Source organism: Artemia franciscana, chromosome 5 (assembly GCF_032884065.1).
Source record: "Artemia franciscana chromosome 5, ASM3288406v1, whole genome shotgun sequence".
Lineage (NCBI taxonomy): Eukaryota > Metazoa > Arthropoda > Branchiopoda > Anostraca > Artemiidae > Artemia > Artemia franciscana.
In genome coordinates this window covers 24,257,941-24,275,260 of record NC_088867.1, presented here as the reverse complement: position 1 = coordinate 24,275,260, position 17,320 = coordinate 24,257,941, and the positions used below count along the sequence as shown (strand labels likewise).

The window sequence follows — 17,320 nt, the reverse complement described above, 5'->3', positions numbered from 1 at the left end:
CAACACGCGAGGCAGGCGGCCAGCCCTGTTAGGCTTTGGACTGGACGCTTGTTTGTCTGCAATTCCAAGCGACTTAACGGTCATGTATCAATTCTAAAATTATAGTCAACCTACCTGAAACTCTAACACACAAGTATTTGTCCAATTTGAGAGTTACAGCTACTCCCGCCGTTTGCCCAGGCCTTTTACCAAAACACTTGGATAACTATTTGGTCCCCCCGTTTGCATGGAGATCCAGGAGACTTGCTGGTCATGTGTCAATCTTAAAATACGGAAGTCTGTCTAAGATTCTAAGCAGGTGAGCCTATTAGGCTTGGATCACTTGTTTGCCTGTGAGTCCAAACAAAAATTCAGTTCTCCCTCACTTTTGCATACAAGTCCAGTCAACATTGTAAGTCATGAGTCAACCCAGAAATGCAATCATCCCTAAAGTTCTATCTACATTAGTTCTGCCCCAAGATGGATGGATGGATGATAGACTATCTGTCAACAAGGGAAAATTACATCATTTTTATACATTCCTGAAAAAGTCTTATGCCAGCTGTGCCTCTCACGACTATCAACTGTCTTGACTTTTTCTCCAATTAGCCATGGATTGATGGCAACTTGATTTTAATTCAAAGTTCTGTGTGTGAATCAAGTATCAATTTTGTTTTTTCTACTGAACAAAACAGATTTATTATTTGAGTAATTTCTCAGCCTTGTGAGTTTCCTGTTGCGCAGCCCGCCATGACTGACAACTTTGCTGACACAAAAGACGTATTACTTATGCTGTATGCACATTGAATAGGTAGCAATTTGCTGAACAATTAGTGAGAGATTATATTTTTCCTTTAGTTTAAACTAGCCGCTCGTCAGCTTTTCGAATTGCTGCTATGTTTGAGATCTCCTATCTATCTTTACCAGAATTGCTTAGGGAGTTCCCTGTGGTGTCGAGAATATTCCCTAATGGACCCTTTGTCTTTGAGACAGTTAGCTGACGATGAGACTCGCAAAATTATTTTTAAAGTATCCAATGGCCTTAAAGTGTTTTACAATATTGAAGTGTGAAATTAGTTATTTTAAGTCAATAGACACCCGTATTTCATTAATTCTTATAGACTATTTTTTTAAAACGGTCTTACTCTTTCATAGTACAAATGAATGTTCTGTCCATTTGCGCCCAATGAATAATTCGACATTTTCGTTTTGAACCAATTGGATGAGCTGCCTGGATTTTATTGTTCGAATGCTCTTGAGAGTGTAGATGACGAGTGGGTACAAAGCCACGAGCTCGATTGCCAAGACGAAGGAAAACACCTAGAATATTAAAAATAATGACAATAACGAAAAGTTTAAACTAGAAAAGCATAAATTACGGATTAGAACACCAGTAATCGTTATAGACGGTTTGAGTTTTGTCCAAATATTAAAATATGAATATCATTAACTCTTCTTCGTGGAAATTTAAAACACGAGCACTTTCATAGTCTCTTAAAAGCTAAAAATTACATATTCCAAACAAGGAAAATATGATAAGTCGTTATAATTCTAATTCTATGATTGATTGTTCTAACTAAATTCTTTTTTGAGAGTAAAATTCTTTAAGAAAAAAAACTAATCAATTTAAAATTTTAATTTTGCATGTTTTTATTTTTGTTTGTTTCAATTTTTCTACGAAATGATTCCCAAGGGCTCAATGCACCTTTTTTTCGATATTTGAGATTTTATAAGGGGGTAAAGGTAAAGGATACGACATTAGACTTTACAGTCCGTACCGGCGGTGCTGATCTCCGTTTCTTGGCCCTTCAGCCAGGAAGTGCAATGGGGGGTTGGGGGCCAGCCATCCTGTGCTTTCGCACACCCTTCCTGTTTACCTTCCCCAGATTTCTCCAGGTACCCATTTAGAGCTGGGTCGACTCTGGCTAAGCTTACAGAGTCACGCCAATGACCCGTAATTTCATAATTTTCCCCGTAATTTCCAACATTAGCAAAGGCTAAGAATAGAAGCTGTTCAGAAGGAGCTAGTCAAGAACAAAAAGAGACATATTTTTAGAGTACTGATTCTACGCTCATATTTATAGTCTTATTCGCGTTTTGGGCAATTCATCTCCAGCTCCCCTCTAATGGACTTATATAGCCCTAAGCTATACAAAAAAAAACAATAATAAAATTATACAATTCTTACTTTATAATATGCAGTAAGTATTGAAGAACCATATCTCCTTGTTTTTTCGCATTTTTGTCTGTTAGTAAATCAGTTTAGTTTTTTTCTATATAGCCTAAGGCTACATGAGGCCATAAGAGAGGGGCTAAGTATGAATTATCAAAAACACGAACAAAACCATGAAAATGACCGTAAAATTGGCAATCTAAAAATTTGTCTCTTTTTGTTCTAGACCGGCTCCTTCTGAAAAAGAAGAGCTTTCTAGAAAACCTCCTTCTTCATTCTTGAAGTTTAACCTAACATTTTTAATGGTTATTTAAAATTTTTAAATGGTTGTTTCGAATTTACACTTTTTCCCAAATTAATTTCTAAAATTTTCCAGACGTAACAGCTCCGTAAACACAAAAAACCTGTTGTTTATAAATTCAAAGTATACCTGTTGAGTTCGAAGACACTACTACTGCCTTTTTAAGTATGTCACCAACTTTGTATCCCCCCTCACCAGTTTCACTAGTCTCGGCCGTTTCACCACTTTCAGTAAGTGACAAGTGAATTGTTTTGACAATCGGAAGGGTATATAAAATTGTAGCTTGTACTTTATCTCCAGATGTATACTTCTCATTTGTGTCAAATAGACCAGGGAAATGATCTTGATGTACGTATCCTTCACTGCTGTAAAAGCTTAGTTTCAATCCTTCTGGGATTGCCTGGAAACGAGATAAAATATCTATTAACCGCTTTAAAACATCGAAAATGAACTTTTTAGAAATAACAATAATTCTGTTGAGCACGTGTCCCTAGAAGAGAATTAGTTTTTATTCCTTACTAACCCTAGGCTGGCCTTATTTTAGAAGTTACTCGATGCTGAGTTTAACAGCTGTTCTTTATTGTGCTATGCCCGTTTTTTCGATACTAACAATTTTATTTTTTGCAAGAAAGTGGTGAAGGTCTAACCTACGCGTTTTTTTACAAGAAGTGTGGACCTCTGGTAGAAGCGTGGAATAAATCTATACATTTTGAAAAGCCACTTGTAATTACATGCTGGAGTAAAAAACAAAACCAAAAATTAAGTTCGCTCGTCCTTGAGCAAGGGCCTAACATATGTGTTTAGGAAAGGAGTTTTATAGTCTACATCAAAGAGTAACATTTGAAGTTTCTCCACGAATCTTTCATTACATTTAATTATATTTTTTGCTTTTGGGGTCAAAACTCCCCTAAAGTAGGTAAGTACAGCGGATAGAAATATAGAGTTGATGTTAGACTATAAATTTAAAAGTGCTTAAGACGTGTCACTATGACGTACAAAAATAATTTCTTAAAATACAAAATAAAAAAATTGAGATTCAAACAAGGAGCATTTTCTCATTAGTCCAAAGTACTGTAATCTATTATTACCATCTAAGCCCCTTTTGTTTGTGATTTCGCTTGAGTCTATTATTTAATTATTTGCTTTGGGATCTTGAGTCAAAGCCTAATGAATGTCTGCCGAAGTGGAGTTTTATAGTCTATGTTCATGAGGAACATCTACAATAGATCCAATATTTCGTAAATCCACCATTTCTTAGAATTACTTTTTTCTTTTGAGGTTAAAACACCCCTCAAGTAGGCAAGTACATCAGACAGAATTGTTAGATTGATGTCTGGCCTAAATTTAAAAGTGCTTAATATGTGCCACGGTTTTTCTATCCCCATTAACAAAATAATGTTTCGAAATAGGAAATAAAGCAATTTAGATATCCAAACAAGGGGCATTTTCTCATTAATCCAAGGTACTGCCACATACTGTTACAAGCCTTCAGTTTGTGTTTTGCACTTAAATATGTTATTTCATTATCTGCGTTTGGACCTGAAGAAGATGAATGGCATCACGTATACACCCAAACTTCAATAATTCTCTCATCGCTAAACATATTGGAGCTTACCTCTTGCTCATTTCTCAATAGTATTAACTGCAAGGAATTAACTCTCGAACTTAAATTTATTGACGTTCATGAATAATAATTGAAGAGCTGATAAAAGCGCGTTACGTCATTTTTTTGTACATAAAGTTATTCGTAAGAAGTATAATTTTGAAAATACTGAGGGGCTAACAACTATATTGTTATGGTAAACACTGCAGCAAAATCAGATAATGACGCATTGCAAAACTAGCCAAGTCCTGATCCTATAAAAAAAACAACAAATTTTAGGTACAAAGTGGGCCAAGCTCTCACCGACGTTTTGGCAGAAAGTCATGCATGTTACAGCTTGTTTGAACAGAAATCATGGGAGGATTTTTAATGTATTTGATTGGAATGAAAGGGGGTGAGCGCCTTCCAGCATCTTCCATTGCCAATTTTTTTTTTTTTTAGCAGAAAGGTAGACAGGTCACCCTTTGTCTGAACTGGAATCATGCAAGGATTTTCAATCTATGTTATTGGAGGCATAATGATAGGCAATGATATATCTTGTTTGGACTAGAATCTTTCAGTAACCTTCAATCCTTATGAGATGAGGCACAACCAAGGACCCTAGCCTCTCCAATTCAAACTTTTAAACGAAAACGTGCTTATCGTGGCCCAACTCAATTGAGCGAGAATCGCGCAAGAACTCCCTATCTGTTTCATTAGAGTACCACCATCGCAACATAAATTTATATAAACAGAGTAAGGTCTTTCTCGTAAAAGTTGCGAAAGTGATACCACTTCATAAAGGCGGTCCTAAATAGGAAATTGAGAATTGGATGCTGATTTCTATTCTTCCACTGTTTTCTAAACTACTAGAAAAAGTGGTTCATAATTGTCTATGTGGCTTCCTACAGGCTAATAGTTTACTGAGTGAGACCCTATTCGGATTTCGCAAAGGGTACTCGACGACGAATGTTCTGCAACATCTTGTGGAATCAGTGAATAGTGGTATAGACAGAGGTGAAACACCATTGTCTATATTGATATTCGCAAAGCATTCGATACAGTTGATTTTTAAACGCTACTAAGGTGGATAGAGTCGTTAGGTGTCCGCGGAAACAGCCTGAAATGGCTTGACAGCTATTTCAACAAAAATCGCCCTTGGGGTTGGCATGCTTCGGCGTCTGCAGCATTTTCTCCCACAGAGGATACTTCCAACTATATATTATTCTTTGGTTTATCCATATATGTCCTACGCCTGCATGCCAACATAAAAATAAAGCTCTATGGCTGGATAGGTATAAAATGGCTAAAAATAAAAGGAGTAGAAAAAGGAAAAACTTTATCCACAGGGAGTATTGTACACCGACAATGGATTTACTTACCCTTGGACAGATGGGTAAGGATAACAGTATAACCCCCTTGGAATTGACGTGACGGATCAGTCTAATTCAGAAACTAAAAGATCACGGACTAAAAATCTCTCTTTTTTGAAATAAACAAGTGAGCAATCGATTGCGAACAAAAATATTGGATCACTTCTTCAGCTGACCCACAACAAAAGACAAAGCAAGAAAGGTGAAGTATTACAAACAAACAATCCATTTTTCATAATTATGATACAAGAAAATCTCAACTTTTAAGCCAGGAAAAAAGAAAAACAGTCAGATCATTATAAATGGTTCATAATCTGGGGCCTTCTGTGGAATAATCTGCCGGCTAGCATTAGGGAGTCTGTCACTTTATACGGGTTTAAAAATAAATTGAAAATTTTTTCTAATAGATTTTAAAGGGCGAGAGGCTTTTGATGTCTTTTTTTGCTGATTTTGGGGAGGGGGAGCTGAAACCGGTAAAAAATAATTAACAGGACTATTTTGTTGTATAGTGTTCGTGTTTGTGTGTTGTTATTGTTTATATATAAGATAGGCTAGGTGAATAGTTATGATTTGTTAAGTTGAAATATTTATTTATAAGATGTAAATCATAACAGGAATCTACAGCACAAGTCCTTAGGACTTTCTTTTTGCTGAAATAATTTATTAGTAGTTTCATTTTTATTTAGGTTTATATTGTGGATAAAAATAAAACCTACCTACCTACCAACCTATAGCTTGCAAACTCCTTTAAAACCAGCTACGATAAAACAAATTTAATACAGTCAATGGTGCTGATCGGGAGGGGGAGTCACTTACCTGCCCTTCATTTCCCTCCCCCCTCCGAGTTTTGGAAAATAGGTTTTTGGTATTTTCAACCCTTTGTGTTTCCATTTAAAGAAACCAAAAACAAACTGCCCCCCTCTCCTGGATTTTCAAAAATGAATTTCCCCCCCCCCCCACACACACACACATTTTGGTGAATTTATACAACTGAACACAACCTAATTCGTCTCTTTTACTTACTAAAAGATAAATTACTCAAAAATAATACCTGTTCAATAACTGCATCGACAATAGTTCCAGGCAAAATAGCATCAATGATAAAATCCGAATCCTCCTCAAGAGTTAATCGCCTCCATTTATTAAGTTTATCCGGCATAGTTGTCAAATTAGCGTTAGTAATACCACCGGCATGCACGGCTTTCTTTACTCCAACTTCAATAACTTGGCCAATCCCTAAAAAATAAAAAGAAAAGGGCAGTTTGTTAGCATTGGCTGATAAAAAGAATTATTTTATTAGCAGCTGCAGTAGCTTCTGGTTTGAAAAGAAAGGGGAAAAAATCGTCTCGATGATTATAGATGATAACAGCGTCGTTTCAAAACCCCAAAAAATATTAACTCTTTAATCACGCATGGGTAATAAAATTTATAATGATTTTAGTTCCACAACGGTTTGGTGCTCAGGGGGGAAAATATTTAAAGCAGTAGATTTCCCTTAAAGGTTGTCATGGAAGCCCTTAAAACTTCCCTTAAAAGTCAAGCTTGTTCAATTTCTGTCAATCAAAAATTGCAGTCAATACCTGATGATCCTATTAAGACCATTTCAAAGAAACAATAAAATGGCATTTCTTTCCACCTGGTTGGTTGCTTTGTTATCTATGTTCTCCCGTTACAGTAGACCTGCAAATATTACTTGCTTAGACGGCCATGAATATGTTACGCTTATTGACCCCTTGGTACGCTGCAGTTATTTATAAAACTTACCAAAATAAGAAGAATGTCATCTATTACACTTGTTCTATGACCAATATTCAGAATGTAAATTATCAAAAGATAGCAGTATACACACAGTAGACATTGAAATACAAGTATTTTGGATACCTGATTGAAATTTGCTCTGTGATAGAATCGACAAGCTACTTTTGAACTCTTCAAAAGCTTAATACGTTTTATGTAGTTTTTCAATAATCAACGTTGGTTTATTACCTATTTCAAAGTTGTCAATTTTTTTTCCTTGTGCCGTCATTAAAGCGGCTGCACTAATTCACAGCGCATTATGTTGCATTACTAGGATGCATTAGTACGAAGACGAATAAAATTTGTTAGAAACGAATAAACAGATAAGCAAGTATATAACCTTTCATCCCTGAAAATGAATTTTTTTGTGAATCTTACTTAGAATTTAATCTATGTAACAAAGAAGAGATTGTTAGATATTGGAAATTTGAAATCTGCTAGTGTCTGGGATGTAAAGGCAAACAGTCTAAACTTTTTCCATTAACGTTACCTTGGCTGTACTTACCCACTTAGTAAATTTAAAGCGAATGTAGACACTTTAATATAGAAGTTAAGTGTGCCTCAAAAGCTAAAGACGCCTACGAAACATTTATCCACTTTGGCCCCTTGACTCAAAATTACTCGTTCCGTAAGTTTCAAGTGAATTGGAATTCCGAGAAGGAGAGAAAGCCACTAAAAATCATCATTATCGTGTCCCATTGCTCCGGGTACTTGCCTTATAAATTTTAAGTCGATCAATGAAAAATAAGATTCTGCCAGAAATGTTGGGGATAGAAGGTTAATTTGGAGGAGCCAGGGGGCTCCTTTGTGCCTAAGATCATGTAAGTTGAGGATTCGTGTAAGGTACCATTTCCAATAGAACACAGCATGCAAACTTATCTATTAAAAGACAGACGGTGAGAGGGGGGTGGGAACAAAGGTTCACTTTGTACATCAAATCATAAGAGATTGGAAATCATGGCCCGTTTTCTATTTAAAGAAGATGCTTCGTGCCTAACTTTCCGCATGATAGTTGGAAGAGAGGGTTTGTCAATGTTAAGCGGGCAGCACTCCCACTTTAGTTCTGAAATCATAAGTACCGGAAAATCCTTATAAGATTCTGGCTCAAAGAAGGTGAAACCTGCCTATCATTCTACGCAAAACTGGATAGGTGGTGGGAAGGGGATGTTGAATAATAAGGGCCCATTTTTTACTTCCATCGATACCGATTGAGAAGTATTGCGTGATTCCTCTTCAAAAGGTGCTAAAAGTCTATTCTGCGAAACAGTTAGTTGTGAGGGGAGGAGTCGACGAGGGTCCATGGACTCGCTTCCTTCCCCACATAGTGGATTGAAAATCCTTACATGATTTTAATTCAAACAATGTGCAACATTCCTTTCTTTTGGAAAAATAGCAGTGGGAGGGGCGGAAAAGTATTGAAGGGCCTATTACTCACTCTAGTTCTCTAATCATACCAACCAAAAAACCTTGAGTAATTCCAGATCAAATAAGGTGCGACATATCTATCTTTCTGCTGAGAGGTTGACAGTAGGAAAAGCGGAAGGATGTTGGATGGACCATGGGCCCCATTTTCGCCAGCATCTTGTTCTTGCAACAAATCAGGACTTCCAAAGGACTTCTTGCGACGAATCAGTCAATATCCAAATTTGTTTCCAATATGGGCCAAAAAAACTAGTGTAATGCATATTCTCATCAGCTCTTCAAAGAGTAATAACAAACGTTAAAAAGAAAATTGTACCCCTCTTAGTTCAAAACTTAATTATCCTGATGTGGGTAAGAAAAAAGCAAAGGAAAACCTCAGATTTCTGTATCAACAATAGAGCTATAAAAAACTTAGGAGGCATATATGGTACCACTGCTCTACCAATACTAAGAACATGAAATAAAAAATAAGCAGTTATCACAAATAAATATGGTTCGTACAAGCAGAAGGCATCACTTTCGAAATCCCAAGAAAATGCTCCTCTTTTGTATCTCAATATTAATCTATAAATTATTCACAGAAAATACTTTGGCGATGGGTCCAAGGAGTCGTCACAAATCTTAAGCACTTCTAGATTTTAGTCTATCTCAAATTTTAAACTGCTGACTGCTCAGATAGTTCATAAGCAATAAAACAGCTCTTAAACTCAGACACTATATGATCTAGATCAAGGACAAATAGAAATCAGTCTTTTTGGCCCAACATACAGCTTTACAAAATGCAATGTCAAATCATCAATCAAGCCAGAGGTCTACACTTTTCATAAATACTGCAGAAGTTGGACTCTTAAAAACGAAATTAAAATAGGAAAAAGGGACGAAATACACAATTTCGACGTCACACTAAATTCTAATTTCAGTTGCGCGATTCTTTATTGGTCAAGTCTACTATCGTCTCAAAATTTCGGGTCAAACTATTATCAACAAGTTTGGATAACGAACTATTGTCAATAAGTATTGATAATGATTTCAAACTGAAATTTTAGAAAAACTAGACACAAAAAGTGAGACAAACATGCAATGGAACCTTTTTTTTAAATCAGCAAGTTTTTTTCTTTTTTTGTTTTCTGAAAAGTGTATTTTGAGGCACAATCCTTATTCCAAAAACCGGTTAATTTATTTAAATTAAATTTAATAATTTGATTAGTTTATTTAAATTAAATATCATAAAATTATTATCATAATTATTAAATGACCTGTTAATTATGAAACAATTAACCTCTTAATTTATATAATATTGCATCTTAATCTGTTTTTTTTAAGTGGTTACCATTCAATAGACAGGAAAAAATACACGTAACAGAACACATGAAAATATGAGAATACCATAAGAATCATCTTCTTCTAGAGGCGTGTCAGTTTTTCCAAGAAATGCTCTTGCGTTTCTGATGCCCAAATCAACAACATATCCATGGTCTTCAATACTCTGAATAGCACCAACTAAAATCTAGAAATACAAGCAAATTAGTAAAAAGAAGAAGAAAAAGAATAGAAAGATCTTCCAGAGCCATTGCTGGCACAAAGCGTGTCGAATCAATGTTTCAGTTTCTAGGTCATTTTTACAGGGACAAGCATCAAGCTTGTCCCCTAACCTTGTTCCGTTGGGGATCGGACCCTGGGCCCTGTATTGCCAAGCAGAACATCAATACACAGTGCTACAACAGGGTTAAATTACTAAAAGAATTAGAAGATCAATTAGTAGAGCTATTAAAGAACAAAACATGATCCAGCAGCGTAATTTCGTCAAAATCTTGGGGGGGGGGGGTCAAGTTAGTGCACTATAAAGTTACTTTATAGTACCATAAAGGTACTATAGTAAACTAAAGATAACTGATCCGTTTCTGTTGATGCTAAAATAATGCAGGCTTATCTTAGTTTTGACAAGATTTTTGAAGAAACTAAATTTCAGCTGGGGGAGGGGGATGCAAACTCAGGTCTGAGGGGGGATGGCAAACCGAGTTCTGGGAGGGGTAATTTTCCCCCTGTCCCATAGCAAATTAGGCCCCTAACATAATAATGAAATAATATAAGGCATGATTAGTTATACAAGTTTTGCCAATCCACGCTGTTTTCAGTAAAGCGCAAATGACGCAGACCTTCTAGAACGTTAGAGGGGGTGGTAGCTTCGTTTTAGTTCGTGATAGTTCTTATTGGTAAACCTTTAATAGAATTATGATATTCTTTTTTTGTTGTTGTTTTTGAAAAACACTCTTCAAATTACAAACCATTTTAGTAATGCACAATAACACTCAATTCTTTAAGGATCATTCACAACGAGATTTTACTAATACTGAGATTTAGCGAGCACTAATTTGAACCAGTCACAATTTTCCTTAGAATTTCTCAACCAATCAGAAAATTCTACGAACAATCTGATTGACGCAAATCAGCGCTAGCTAAATCTCGGTGCTAGCAAAGTCTCACTGTGAATGAACCTTTTAAGGTAACGGTAGTCCCACTTTTATTTTTAGTAATTTATGTTTGTTTTCAGTTTTACTTTATTAGTCATTTTAATTTATGTCCGTTTAAGGTTTCATTTGTTCATCCAAAGTCATTTCTGTTCGTTTTAAGTATAGTCTATTATGTGACTTTATTTTTTTGCGAGAGCAACACTTTGGTTTTTTTTTTTTTTTTTTGTTTTTTTCTAGCACCCCGATTTCAGCTTATTCCTAGAAAGTGGTAAGGGTCTAACCTCTGCAGTTTCTACGGAAAGCGAGGACCTTAGGCCGGATTGATGAATATGGCTTTGCATTTTGCAAAGCTTCGTAGAATTCTTGCCTGGGGCCAAAAAGGATGGTTTTTGCTGGTCCTTGAGCCAGAGCCTATAGTGTGTGAATTGAAGTAGAGTTTTATAGCCTATGTCAGAGAGAACTATCTGAAGTTATGCAGTCAAGCTTTCGTTTCATGAAACCATGTTTCTGCTTTCGAATGGGAAACTCCGTTCTAGCAGGCAAGCAGGCAGGCACCAGTTTCAAATTGAAGATGGACTAAAATCTGTAAGTGTTAAATATATGTGGCAGTTACCGGGCCCCACAGCCAATGTGTTACCCGGTCATTTATGTTTGAGTGATAAATCGAAAAATTTACAGAAATAAAAAAGTGGGGATCGAATGTGCTGCCATCTACTGTTTCTACCCATTTCTGTTCGTGATTTCAGCTGAGTTTATCATTCGGTTTTTCGCACTTGGAATTACGGTAGAGAAATGGCATCAGATGTTCCTCTTAAACTTTAAAAGTTCTCTCATTGCTAAAGAAATTAGAGCTTATCCTTTGCTCCTTTCTGAGTGATGATGTTAGAAACTTGGCCTACGGCAAAAAAAGTCAACTTCTGAACTAAGACAGATAGAAGTTTTTTCGACGGCAGTCGATAGATCTTGCTGAGCTGATCAAAGTGTATGTCATCTATTTTTTTGGTAGAAAAATTCCTTCATGAGATGTACCAGTTTGAAAGTTTAAAGGGATTGACAACTTCAGTAGTAAGGTACACACTGAAACCAAAAATAGGCCGATACCAATTGTGAGACATATAGGGAAGTTTTAAGCAACAGTCGGCTGTTGGTTCATAATCATCTTCGGTAATGAGGGGTTCACAACTTTTGCTAGTTGGTGGATTTGGTTTCAGTGGTAAGACATGTAGGGGAATTGTTTATTTTGATCCTTACAGATTAACAGCTTCAGCGTTTAATCGAAGCGAGGAAACAAAACCAAAATGTTGCTTTCGTAACACTTTGCTCGGCGAAGCCGAACAAACGTTGCCGCAACACCTCGCGTTGCCAATGCAAGGTATATCTAGTTTCTACTATTTTTAAGCATAATATTTTCCTTCACTTTTCTTATATATACTTTTTTTTAAAGTTCTTTTCAATTAATTAAAATGAAAAGAAGGAAACTTACTTTACGTTCGGTGACGTGAGAGCTAGGTATATTCGTATTCACATCTTTTGGATCCAGAGAAAGTTCTACACTCAGTTTCTCGTCTGCCTTGGGGTGGACCACATTAACAACAACTGACTGCCCAATCTCAAACATACCTCCAAGATCTTTTATTACCTAGAAAACACAAAATAATCCTTTAAACAAGATCATGTTCATTGGATGAATGCAGAGTTATATAAAAAATATCATTTATATAATTGTTCATTAATGTATATATCTAGTTTCTATCGCAAAAATGAACACAAGCAGTTTTATTTTAGGAAAGATCAGTGCGCATAACTAAGGACCGGATGCGTCGATTCTACCTACCCCCAAGGCTAATATATGCGCAAGGGTGAGGCATATGTTCAAAAAGGAAATAGTTTGGGCTTAATAGCCAGCAAAGGGGTAAAAGATGAGCAGGACCGTGAAGATTCATCTGATTCATAGAGAAAATATCGCATTTCGGACAAAATTCTATGAAATTTTAAGGAAAGTACTAGAGCAAGATGAATGAAACTTTCAGGAATCAGCTCAAACTTAAAAGTCTGAATGTCTCTTACAGTTTCTTTTACCTGCTTCATTTTCTTTGAATTATTAAGGCATATATCCCCTCTAAAACAAGCAATTTTGTGACAAGCCTGCAGCTGTAACTTGCACCAAAAGTGGAATGTAGTTATATCATTAGATCCATTAGTTGCAGACCATCTATTCATTAAGCCAGAATCAAGTTATTTCTTAGACTTTTTATTATAGAAGATCTATACTTGCTAAAAAAAAAATCATCATTTTTTCAACGATTTTCAGCCAGTTTTTAATCTTAAAAACCATGTATATTCAATTTCAAAAATTTATTTTTGTACACAAACTGAACTGAATCAATTTTGGAGTGACGCCAAAATTGTCTTTCGTTGATACATTAAAACCATAGGAGAGTAGAAAAATAACAGCGACACTTGCACAAGTAACATAAACCTTAAAGAAAGTATGCCTAGAAAGCCAATGTGTGCCCTATGAATATAGCCAAAGTCAAAGCTTACAACAGGATCAGATGGAGGATAAGAATTTACCAAAGACCATAACGGTAAGTTGTGAGTTTTGCCATAGAAGGCTTCCTGTAGCAAATGCTACAGAAAACTAATACAGCTACAAATCCAATCCATTTTCTCACAAAAAATATCTACCAAGAATGACTGATAGTTTGGCTACGCTGTCATCCGTCCTCTAATCAATGGATTGGCTTTCTAAGTGAAGATTCCACCTAGATATGACCCAAGGTTATAGGGCAAAACCATTTGTGAAACTTGTGAACCTGTCCTGTGACTGCACACATATTTCTTCTTCTCAGCAAGTTCGACAGCCTAGAAATATGGACTGATACAACCAATGGGCGTAGGTTATTTTTTTCGGGTGCAAGGGGGGTAACAATATCTTTTGATAATTTTTTGAAAAGTGTCCAGAAATCCAAGAACCTAACCTGAAAATCATAAAAAATAGAAACTTTAAGTGTCCCGCGAAGTGCTTAATTGAAACAAAAACAATCATAATTTTGTTTAACCCCAAAAATTAAAGGTCCACCAGCATCGGCAAAACAGGTGCACCAGCATCAGGGTAATCAGACTCGCTAGACCAAATCTGTGACAGAGCCGATGAATTTTATGATAACATTGTTCTTCTTTTCAGTGGATGGATCACAAATATACTGCTAGAAGAGGGAACAAGACAGTCAGTACTAAATACTATAAAATGTTCATTTAACGTTTGTAAACAAATTCCCTGATATAATCCTTTCAAAAGCGATCTATTTCTGACATTTCCGCTGAAACAATAATACTGATTCCATGACTCCACTGAAATCATCCAAGCAAAGAAGCAGAGGCTTCTACTACCCTTAAGAAAGAAGACTGCAAAAATGAAAAAACCTTTTGAGCGAGTTCATTCACTGATTGGGCACAAATAAGAGAAATAGAGATCAGATATGACTCAGATTCTTGCCTCATACACAATGAGATAATTTAGTATGAAAGGGGGGAGGGGGGATGGAATTCAAACAAAAAACAAATTAAATGGATATTTTTGACTGAAACGGGAAAAATCTGAGATGTCTGGGGCAGGGAAGGCTATATGAACCAAAATAAATCAAAGAAGGATCAAATGAAATTAAATTCTTACCTGATCCCTCATCCTGGTAGCTTCAACTTCATTAGTAATATTCTTCAAAGCTTCTGTGTAAGGTGTGGATACATTTGTTATTGGAACTTTTCCAACAATTCTACCAGGTAAACTCACTAATAGGTGCAGGTCACTAATCGCCATAATTTTCCCCAAAATCTTCATGTCAGCTGACAAAAGCTAAAATTGGGATAAAAATGGGATTAGAGTCAAAATACGTAAAGAATCTCTTACATTACACTCGAGACGGTACTAGACTTCTTAAAGTCCAAACCAGTGGTCCTGATTCCCGTCCCAAGACCCTTCAGCCAGGAAGTGCGATGGGGGGAAGGGGGAAAGTCATCCTGTGGTTTCTGCACACCCATCCCGTTTACCTTCACCAGGTTTCTCCATGTACCCATTTAGAGCAGAGTCAACTCTGGCAGAGTTAACGGAGTCACGTCACTGACCCCGTTCCTAGCCAAACACCAGGAATCGAACCCTCGCCCTTCAGGCAAAGGATTCCAAATCCCGTGCACAATCTATATAGAAAAATTTATTTATTATTTCAAATAAGACTGTGGAAAATAAAAATAAAACTAAATTAAGATTAGTTTGTTTTAGCTGTTTTATCCCGTTTATAAAGAATTCCGGACGTGAAGTCAAAATATTCGGGCTTTTATTATTATTAGTGCAAACAGGGCTTTTTGGCTATTTTCAATTGTATTATTTGAAATATTATACACGTTTTCAATATTTTTATTTCGTTTTATTTGCAGAGTCAAAATACAACTTCTAATACATCTTTTTTCGGTCTTATCAACAAGAATAAAAATCGAAAAATATTATAAAACAAATCCATTCAAAGCAGCACATACTTTAATTTTTGTTTACAAGCGACACACCGTGTTGCACCCACAACTGGAGGGTGTACTTCAAAAAATCTAAATGAAAATACATTTGAACCTTACAAGATAAAAATATGAAAGATATGAGATGAATCATTAAAAAAACAAGTACAAACTTACTTTATTTATTATTCTCATGTTTCAAAATTCGATCCAAAGCTATTTTAATGGAAATGTGCGCTTGGTCGTTTTCTACAATTCATTTGTCGTCCGGTCGATACGTAGTAAACATACCTTCATGTGTTTTCTGACGAACGGACTTTTTTTTTATTGTGTCTTGTGTTTAATGTTGTTTAGGATGGAGAAACATATTTTGCATTCATAAGACAACTACAATAGAACCGATTTTCTTGGAAGCCTTTCTATTCATTCTAAGATATTCTATTAGTTAATAGATGTAAACTGTATAAAATTGGTACAGTTGAGTTGTTTGTCTTAAATCTTCTATCACCCAAAATAATGGCTAACTTATTTTTTTCATAAAACACATTTCGCACAACCACTAAAGAAACATTAAACTTCTGATTCGGTCAAATGTATTCTATGACGGAAAATTAAATTGAAGCTTTCCTCAAGGCTAGTCAAATAAAGCTAACTACAATAAGGATCATTTCTTTAATGCAGGTTGTAGACGTTGAAGGAAACATTTCAAAATTGCCACAGTCTGCTATGTTCTTTCAGACAACGATGGTATTACTAATTATAATTATTTTATAAATTTTAATAATCAATTGGGATTTATAACTTACCTAATTTATCAATAAGAAAAATCTTACTGATATCTTGTATGCCAGCAAGAGTCTTTTTTAGATGACTGAATATGTCAGTTAAATATCCAGGTTTGGCCATCCGAAATTCACAGGAAAGATATTGGTAAGATGTTTCTTACTTTTCTTGGTAAAAATAAGGATGATGGTAATTAATTTTTTAATTTCACAAAAATGTCAAAGTGTAACATTTTTCGACAGCCATCAAACATTGGTATGCACTAATAATTATTAGTGCATACCGAAGTAGTAATCTAATATTTTGAAAGTCCATTTTTAGGCATAGTTGTTTTCCACTCATTCATATGACATTTATTGAGTACTAGCTGGGGCCCTGCGGCGAAGCCACCGGGCCGCAGCCCGGGACAGCAAAAACTTTCCGGTGTCAACTGCAGATTCACCAGTTTTCAAACAAATTAGCTCTTTATCTTAGAGAGGAAGAAATTTAGAAACAAAATATTTTTGTAACTTACTTGATATTGCTATTTCATTTGACAATCTCTTTCCGCTCATCACACACAATTTAATTTATTGACATCAACATAAAAAGAAGATTCGAATTCCAAATGCCTTTTTAGCACCAGAGTTCAATAATTGTTGCAGTTCTAGATTCTTGTTGGTCACTAAGTTCTTTTCTTTTACAGAATTTACCCATAGTGAAATGTCAAATAATAAAAAAAAACATGCCTTTAATAGAAAAATTTCGAACACTATTGAGCTGAGGAAGAAAAGTATCAATCGCAGTGCCAAATTCACGCTCAATTTAGAGTGGCACTGAAAGTTGGTCTTAAACAACTTAGCAGTAGGTTGTACAGCACCGAACATATTAAACCAAAATAACTCAAGTAAAGTTGTTAATCTCACTAAATATTGAAGAATAAAACAGCTTGCA

General features: G+C 35.6%; 1 protein-coding gene across 1 annotated transcript in view; it reads right to left on the bottom strand.

The window, feature by feature from the left end:
* LOC136027140 (protein RRP5 homolog) overlaps positions 1–17,320 on the bottom strand; it is a 124,676-nt gene that overhangs the window by 68,952 nt on the left and 38,404 nt on the right. Inside the window, exons 4-9 of the mRNA XM_065704107.1 lie at positions 14,775–14,954; positions 12,582–12,737; positions 10,014–10,134; positions 6,460–6,644; positions 2,583–2,853; positions 1,125–1,299 (exon numbers count right to left, since the gene is read on the bottom strand). Of these exons, the coding sequence (XP_065560179.1) occupies positions 1,125–1,299; positions 2,583–2,853; positions 6,460–6,644; positions 10,014–10,134; positions 12,582–12,737; positions 14,775–14,954 (1,088 nt within the window). The remainder of the gene's footprint in view (positions 1–1,124; positions 1,300–2,582; positions 2,854–6,459; positions 6,645–10,013; positions 10,135–12,581; positions 12,738–14,774; positions 14,955–17,320) is intronic.